The sequence below is a fragment of the Oncorhynchus clarkii genome, chromosome 27 (genome assembly GCF_045791955.1).
Source record: "Oncorhynchus clarkii lewisi isolate Uvic-CL-2024 chromosome 27, UVic_Ocla_1.0, whole genome shotgun sequence".
Classification (NCBI taxonomy): domain Eukaryota; kingdom Metazoa; phylum Chordata; class Actinopteri; order Salmoniformes; family Salmonidae; genus Oncorhynchus; species Oncorhynchus clarkii.
In genome coordinates, this window is record NC_092173.1 from 8,293,104 (window position 1) to 8,301,988 (window position 8,885).

General features: G+C 40.6%; 1 protein-coding gene across 2 annotated transcripts in view; it reads right to left on the reverse strand.

Moving 5' to 3' along the window:
• Positions 1–1,431, reverse strand: part of LOC139385625 (RNA-binding protein Nova-1-like) — a 52,733-nt gene extending 51,302 nt beyond the window's left edge. For both annotated transcript variants that reach the window (XM_071130845.1, XM_071130844.1), the window contains exon 1: positions 605–1,431. In XM_071130845.1, the coding sequence (XP_070986946.1) occupies positions 605–761 (157 nt within the window). In that variant the 5' untranslated portion in view covers positions 762–1,431. The remainder of the gene's footprint in view (positions 1–604) is intronic.
• Between the last annotated feature and the right edge of the window lie 7,454 nt (positions 1,432–8,885).

Genomic DNA, 8,885 nt, shown 5'->3' on the forward strand with positions numbered 1-8,885 from the left:
TCTATATGCATGTTGTTGTCTTCTTGAGTAAATTGTACGCAAAGAGACTGGAGTAGCGTAGCCTATGTGCCAGATTATCGATAATCACACGATTACCCGTCACAAAGCAAGGGATGTGAGCGCGGTCAACAATGGAATGTTTTTCAGTTGTTTGTAGTTTGGAGACTGTTTTGTTATTTTGGACGTCCACAATTTATTGTGCCCAAACCTAAAAATGGGTCAAATAAAATATGAATGAACTAACCCATTTAGGTTCTAGATAACACCTTTTTTTCTATGTGCATGAGATCCGAGGGTTCCCTCCAAATCAGCACCCTCTCACTCACCCCCTTCATTGTCTTCATTCCATCAACACAAAGGATTTTCCTTCATTTGTAAATAGATGCAATGGATAAAAAAGACTATAACAATAGGCAATATATTGGACATTTCGCTTTATACATCACTAAATAACACTAGTTTCAGTGGTGTCGAGGAATGCTACATCAAGATGATAATCAACCTGCCATCCTTTCCCTTTCTCGGTGCTACCTCTGTGTGGGCATAATGATAAACTGGATTCACACATTCGAGACAATCTCCCGAATCCCCATCATTTACTTACCTCCCGTGTTTGTGCGTTTAGTGCTGCTTGCCTCAGTTGGGGTCTCTAGCGGTCTTTTACGCGAATCTGGGGGATCCGACTCCATGTGCGGCTGTTGATTGTGATGGTGAGGATTCAAGAAAATCCCGTTTTGCTGTACTGCCCCGCCGGCCATCATTTTTAAAGTAGGTTGGGTGAAACTGCGTTTATCCCTTTATGCAACGTAACCAAATGAAAAAAATGGTATTTGAATAGACGAAGCGATTAAAAATCGAAAATGCCTATATTCTTGATAATGAAATATCTTGCGTGTTATCCTCGCCCTTTCAGAGAACACCGAGATGCTACGATGAGTATGGGCTGTGTGTTCTAACCGAGGAAGACGATGCTTGCGCTGCGTATGGAACGTAACCTCAACAAAAATCCAATGAACCGATAAATTATGTCCCGCTCCAGATACTATAAACGTGTTGTAGAAAGTAGGCTAATTTAATCTTCCATTAATTTCTTCATATGTGTGTTATTTCATTCCACTGCAATAAAGCGCGTATTCCTATCAAGCAATGCAGAACGACCTCCTCCTCTCTGTATTGCAGCTAGGCAATGGTCAACCAACTAAAAGATCAAAACAAAAAATATACAGGCGACAGAGGTTAAATAAATAAAGGGAAAGGAAAGGTGTTGAAATACAAATATGGTGTTCTATCCGGTCCTCCTTTCGTGCACGAAGACACCCTGCAGTTCGATGTTGGAGGGCAAGAGGTGCGTTTTCAGGAGGGTCCAAAGGGGAGAGAATGCCGAGAATGGATACAAAGCTAGAGTGAGATGCGATTTGTTTGTAGTCTCTCAGGAAAGATGCTGCAATCTTGCGTTTAGAGCATCCCTTCGCTTTCTGACTGTCGGAGCGCAGGGTATCGAGTGACGTCACGAGGATCAGAATAAATCCCTGTCAAATGTTGAGAAAACGAGCCGCCCCTCTCGAAACGCGATTGGATGAACTGATTTTCTCTGGCAAACAGAGTATAAAACAAATGTCACATGATAAAGAAAGAGGAGGTGTCGGGGACAACTAGGTCATGGCTAGAAAGGATACAGGTTTTTGTCAAATTAACGTCAAAAGTTTATATTTTCTTTGCTTTTTAGCTAACCCTAACCATTTTCCTAAACGTAACCTAAGTATCATAACCTGCTTCGCTAAATCTCCTAACCTGCTGCGTCAATTCTCCTAACTTGCCACGAAAAGGTAAATCTGACAAAATCTGTATCCCATCTACTAAAAATCGGACAACTAACCGAGGGTCGCGCTGCACAGGAATATGTAAAACTAGGCTGACTTGAAGCCGTAACTTCTAACCGCGCTCAACTGTGCTTCGTTCACTGAAATAAAAAACAGCCACGATGAAGTGGCTTAGTCATAAAATAATATTATTACTCTTATTATTACCTATTAGGGTAGGCCAAATTATTATCTTATTGTTAGAGTGTAGGCCTACTGACTATAATTTCCATAACATCGTTGACTAAATAGTTCAACATAATTACACCCCTTAAATCAATCAGATTCTAAAATAAACCCTTTCCAGAAAATGCTATACCTATAGGAAAGGAAACTTGGAAGTATACCTGTGTGGACTCCAGCCATCTCCGTGTGGAAGAAACCAAATGGAGGGATCCTCCGTGCGCGCGAACTCTCCGAGCCGGTCTTTACTGCCTCTCTCACACACAAACACACTTGCCGGCACACACCCTCTCTCACTGTCCAGTCCAAGACAGATGCCGAGCGCCCCTTGTGCTCCTCTAGATTCTCGTCAAGGTGACATTGCGTCGACCGTGGCCTACACACAAGCAGGGATCTCACACGATTTCACATGGCTGTGAAATTCTATGCGGGGAGACATCTCGGTTTTCTCCGAGAATACGCCGCTTGATGTGTGGAAATACGTGACAAATCCAAGGCAGATGTATGCCACTTTATAAGACCGTCGGAGTTCGGATAAGAAACAATTGCGCAGCATCCCACTTTCGTTCAGCCCATGGTGTGGACCTTTCATGTCCAGCTATATTTTTAGTGGTTGCCTGCTACAGTAATATGGAAAATGTGAAGTAGCTGAGCCCATAAGCTATTTTTAAAATGAGGAATACTAAGAACATCATTTGGGTTTTTATAAAGCAGGCTGTATAGCAGCTAACAGATGTAGCGTAGACTATTATGACGCTTATCTGGGTGTACATTTCCTAGATTGCCCAATGGAAAATGTAGGATGCTATTTGTACCTGTTGATAGAGAGGCTGATTATTCAGCCGACGCACTGCACAACATATGATATACATGTATGATATGATATATGACAAGGTTTCTATTGGTTCCTCATCTCGGGGGCGGACTGGGACCATAAATCGGCTCTGGCATTTCAATACACTGGACAATCCCCCCCCCCCCCCCTTGAATCCCACAAACCGGCCCATCTTTGTCGCCCCCACACCTTTTATTTATTTTTATTTACTTCACCTTTATTTAACCAGGTAGGCTAGTTGAGAACAAGTTCTCATTTGCAACTGCGACCTGGCCAAGATAAAGCAAAGCAGTTCCACACATACAACAACACAGAGTTACACATGGAATAAACAAACATACAATCAATAATACAGTAGAAAAATCTATACACAGCATGTGCAAATGAGGTAGGGTAAGAGAGGTAAGGCAATAAATAGGCCATGGTGGCGAAGTAATTACAATATAGCAATTAAACACTGGAATGGTAGAATGTGCAGAAGATGAATGTGCAAGTAGAGATACTGGGGTACAAAGGAGCAAGATAAATAAATAAATACAGTATGGGGATGAGGTAGATTGGATGGGCTATTTACAGATGAGCTATGTACAGGTGCAGTGATCTGTGAGCTGCTCTGACAGCTCGTGCTTAAAGCTACACCTGCCTATTTTATTCCTTGAGACGGCCATTATTAGCCAGATATTTATAATTTTGGGCAAAAAACCCAAGTAAGACAGGTCCACTAGGCTAAAAATGTATTGTGTGTCATTTGGAGTATCTCACCTTCCTCTATGACAATAGGGCAGCTCTTATAGGGGTCCAGGCCAGGGAGACCCACTTTTATGATGGTCTCTTCCAGATGTGGCAGGGTGGCAGACAGGCCATCCGGCATTTGCCCAAAATGCCAGATGGCCTGGCAACTAGACCCAATGCCACCATTAAAGTAACTGGTAACTGCAGTGCATTCAGGGTGATAAAGTACCTATTATGTGTAGGTAAGCCACCAATCTCTGTATTTTCCCATCAAAGTATTGTATTAATTTGGTCATTTTGGACAGATGGCTTGGGGTAAAACACTCCATTCCAGCAATATGGGTTTATGAGCTTTCACATAAACCCATGCGGCTCTCCTTCTGTGCTAGACGTAAAAGGCTAAAGCCTGCGTGATGTAGACCAGCAGCGGATGATTCTCCATGCATAACCCCCATCCCATTGTTTGGAGGGGGTCCCCATCTGCCCCCTCCTACATGGTGTTGGGACGGTTGTTCCCTCCTGACCTTCTGCCTGAAAGGAGCCGGTCAAATAGCCACATCTGGTGTGATCATCCGTATGATATTTAAGTTATTAAAGTCTCCATTATGTATTATTATTTATTATAATCATTATTATTAATAATAATAATATTATTATTATTCAACTACATGAAAATTAGGTCAAAGTTGTTTGCACGATTTATTATTAAATCGTATTGTTATTTACTGTTATGATGTTTTGTAGATATAATATTTCATATTTTTCCTTTATCCTTGATCCAAAAATAACGGCCTTTGAATCCACAAACCCTCGTCATTATGCATTATAGGCCTATCCGCATGGTGATTGGTGAAAGTAAAAGTGGGCTATGATACAAGTGGAATTAGGATTATTATGCAATGTTGCCACCTAGTGGTTAAATTGAGGAAGCAGCTAAACTACTCTAGCTACAATATGTAGCGGTATCCAGCTGCAGCCCCGGAGACTGTTAATGTCAGGCTACTACTCTTGGACACCCAGAACTTGATTAAGATGCTTGATTAAGTTCCAGGGGAGATATGTTAGAAAATGTACTAACAAGAATAGCGAAGTCTCCCTCTCTCAACAGAAACTCTCAGCCAGTATCTGAAAAGTCTATGAGACAAATGTCCCCTTCCGAAATTCAAAAAATGCTAGAGCCTGCAAAATCATTATTTGTCCAAATTATCAGTGATTCTTTTGTCCAAATGATCATACCTCCAGACAGCATGGTCCCCAAAATGGTTGTCTTTACACAAACAGAGTACACGGCATTGACGCCACACAATCTCTACACTGGACCTTCAGGTACAAAAGTACTCACGACTCGCATGAAGAGATCTAAGGGGTGCTTTTATGGTTAGTTCTATCAGGAATCCTTGGGATGTCCCTACCCTAACCATAACCTTAAGCAGTGGCGACCCGTCATTCAGGGCAGGTGGGGCAGAGCCCATCTGTTTTGAGTCCCACCTGTTTAGCAAAAAAAGAAAACCTCACCCTAATCCTGTTTTAGAGAAATGACATCATTGAATATCTTAAGAGATTTAATTGTCTGCTTATATGCCCCTTTATTTATCCTAGGATTCTGACTTGGTGTAAAGGAGAATACTGTAAGAATGTCCCATGTTCTGAATTCTGTCGCTGTACATTTCAAAAGTGTCCTGAAGAAATAGTTTATATTGACTACGTCCGTCTTGGCTCGCTCATTGTTGTAATCGAAATTACTGACGGCCTCTTATCCGCTCATCGTTCCCTCATGCCATAGTTTGTACATTTCAATTGTCAGTAGAAACCACATTTGTTTAAGCAAGTCAGCCATATCAGCTATGTTTTTCTTTTTTAAAAGGCAGTAAATGAGGCTGAATGAATGAGTCTCCACTTATAGCCAGGTGTAGCGGTGGTAAGGATTCACTTCATGGTGCTGAAAAGAAAGCTCTGCTGTTGGGACATCTTTATGTAGGCCCTACCAGTTTGTGTGCACCGTTTGTCACCGTTATAGTGCAATTCATGTATTGTTTAGTGTTGTATTGTGTAGTGGCTTTACTGGCATGCATCTAAAAATATATATTTTTAAGTTTGCCCCATCAAGATTTACGTGCTAAAATCGCCACTGACCTTAACCATAACCCTTACCTAACCCTAACCTTAACCCTTACCTTATAGGTGCAATATACAGAAATCGCCCCTCCATTTCCCGCGATAATCAAATTCAAATAGTTACCCTTATTTCAGTTTATGTGACCAAACAAGCAGGTTTGCGTAGATAATCATTGTAACATCTGAACTTCTGTGAAATATATTTTCCATAACCAAAAATATTGTATTTTCAGCTGTTTGACGCTGGTGTAGAAAAACCTAAAGTAAAAGATGCAATAACTAAACTTAAAAACGGAAGCAGAAAAACAGCGCACATAGAACAGATATAGCGCTTGTTAGACTTGCTTTCTATAAGAATGACAAATTTATAACTCACATTTCTATGTGAATTTGGTCGGGTTGCCCAAAAATGTAAATATTTCAGCTTTAAAGTCATAGTGCAGTCAAAAACGTGATTTTTGCTGTGTTTTATATATACCACTATGAGGTTGGACTAATACTGTGAAATTGTGAAAAAGACAATAAAATCAAATGTTATTAGTCACATGCGCCGAATACAACAAGTGTAGATCTTACAGTGAAATGCTTTCTTATGGGCCCCTAACCAACAATGCAGTTAAAAAAAAGGATAAAAATAAGAAATAAAAGTAACAAGTAATTAAAGAGCAGCAGTAAAATAATAATAGCGAGACTATATACAGGGGGGTACCTGTACAGAGTCAATGTGTGGGGGCACCGATTAGTTGAGGTAATATGTACATGAAGGTAGTGTTATTAAAGTGACTATGTATAGAGAATAACAACAGAGAGTAGCAACGGTATAAAATAGGGGGGACAATGCAAATAGTCTGAGTAGCCATTTGATTAGGTGTTCAGGAGTCTTATGGCTTGGGGGTAGAAGCTGATTAGAAGCCTCTTAGACCTAGACTTGGCGCTCCGATACCGCTTACCGTGCGGTAGCAGAGAGAACAGTCTATGACCCTGGTGGCTGGAGTCTTTGACAATTTTTAGGGCCTTCCTCTGACACCGCCTGGTATAGAGGTCCTGGATGGCAGGAAGCTTGGCCCCAGTGATGTACTGAGTCATTCGCACAACCCTCTGTAGTGCCTTGCGATCGGAGGCCGAGCAGCTGCCATACCAGGCAGTGATGCAACCAATCAGGATGCTCTCGATGGTGCAGCTGTAGAACCTTTGAGGATCTGAGAACCCATGCCAAATCTTTGATAATGCCCTTTTAGTGTAAGAGCTGTTTGAAAAGGCTGCCTGAAATGTCTGCCTGTTTTGGTGGGGTGGAGTTTTGGCCTGCCTGGTGACATCACCAGGTGGTAAATTAGTTAATAGACCAATGAGAAAAATAATTTGATACCTCTATGCCAATAATAGCTAGTTTTCAGTTTTCCCCTACCGACTTAGACCACTCCCAGACAGTCCTAGAAAATTATTTATTGAGAAATGTATCTTTGCAATTAAAGAAGCTATTTTGTTTATTTTTGACCATTTTAGTAAAAAACTATCATAGTAAGATACTTAATTGTTACCCAGAAATGATATGATGTAGATATAAAAACAGCTGCATTGGACATTTAACCGTTTTCAATTTAAACTTCAATGGGGTGATGATCAGAGTTGGGACATCCCAAGGATTCCACTTAGACTTTTCTATGCTTTTATACTTTCTGCATGTCCCCACTAATTAAGGTCCTCTGAGAAACACTGACCAAAACATTGGATATGCCACAGTTGTATAACCACAGAAGCATTAGACAATTATTTAGTGTGTGATTTCATGTAATAGTTTTGACAAATTTGAGGGATATTTAAAAATGACTTCTCCCTGGATTTATTGTGTGGCGACAGCTGTGTCGGTAAAGATGATGATGATGATGCTGACTATAGGGCAGAAGCTGGATAATGCAGAAAGGTGCACATCGTTGTACAGTAGGTGGCGCTCTTGTGTCTTTTCCTTTATCAATTTTAAACTGTTCTTCAGCAACAGCTGTGTACTTGCTGTAAAGGCCAATTGTAGTACATCAACACTTATAAAACATAAGTGTTGTTTTCTTTTCATCATCTAGTTTAGGGACAACATTATAAGCAAGTAAGTTCTAGAAGTTAATAATACACCTTTAGAGTTATTCGTTGCTACAGGCATTGATTCATCCTTATCATACATTTGTATATATTTGTATATACGAGTATATTTTAAGAGTGACGCGATAGGAATGGTCTGTTTTATGCCTGTCTAGCACAGAGACAATGCCCTCCACCGTGGATGCTGGTACATATGATATGTTGATGGAAGACAAATAGACAGATCTTATGTTCATATACACGTTTTTTTTTTTTACCAATCTGTGTTTATTTTTCCAACGTTATGTTTGTTTAGATTGTGTGGGAAAATGGTCCCTTGTTCAATGCAGAATTATGCAACCCTAGTCTCTGTCTTGGTGTCTGGACGCCTTGCATTCGCCGGCCCATCACTGGGCCACATCCTCATAGGCCTCTTCATATTCATTGCTATACAATAATCACAGATCAACAGGGCTGAAGTTCCCAAGTGAAACCCATTCTGACACATTGTTTTTGAGGCAGAATTCCTGTGGATTTTACAGTGGTGAGTTTTTTTTATACTATCCTTTGGATATCATTTATGATTTTACTAGAACAGGGGTTTAAAAAATAAATTCTGCTCAAGACCCAAATGAGAAATTGACCAATGTTTCCATGACCGAAATCGCACTCCAACTACCAAAATTAAGAAGAATAATTGTGTTTATGGATGTATTCTCATAACTCACGGCCCACCTCTCACATGCACTGGGCCCACTTTGGTTCCCAACCCATAGTTTACGAAAACAAGTACTAGACAATCAAACACGTAATTAAGGCAAACAAAAACAAGCAAAAACAAGCAATTACCCACAGATTGAAGCTCTTGAAAAATATTATGTTTGTTAGACAATGACATTTGATTAAGTTTGTGCCGAACACTCAAATCTGTGCAGAGGATTTTGTTTTTTTGTTTTTAGTCGATTATGTTCACTGATACCCCATCTCTGCAGCCGCCAGCCAATCACAGTCATAACCAATGGTACTACATGTTCTCCGTTCTCTCCAACACTGTTCTCTCCTTCCTGAAGTCCCCCATTACTGCAAGACCC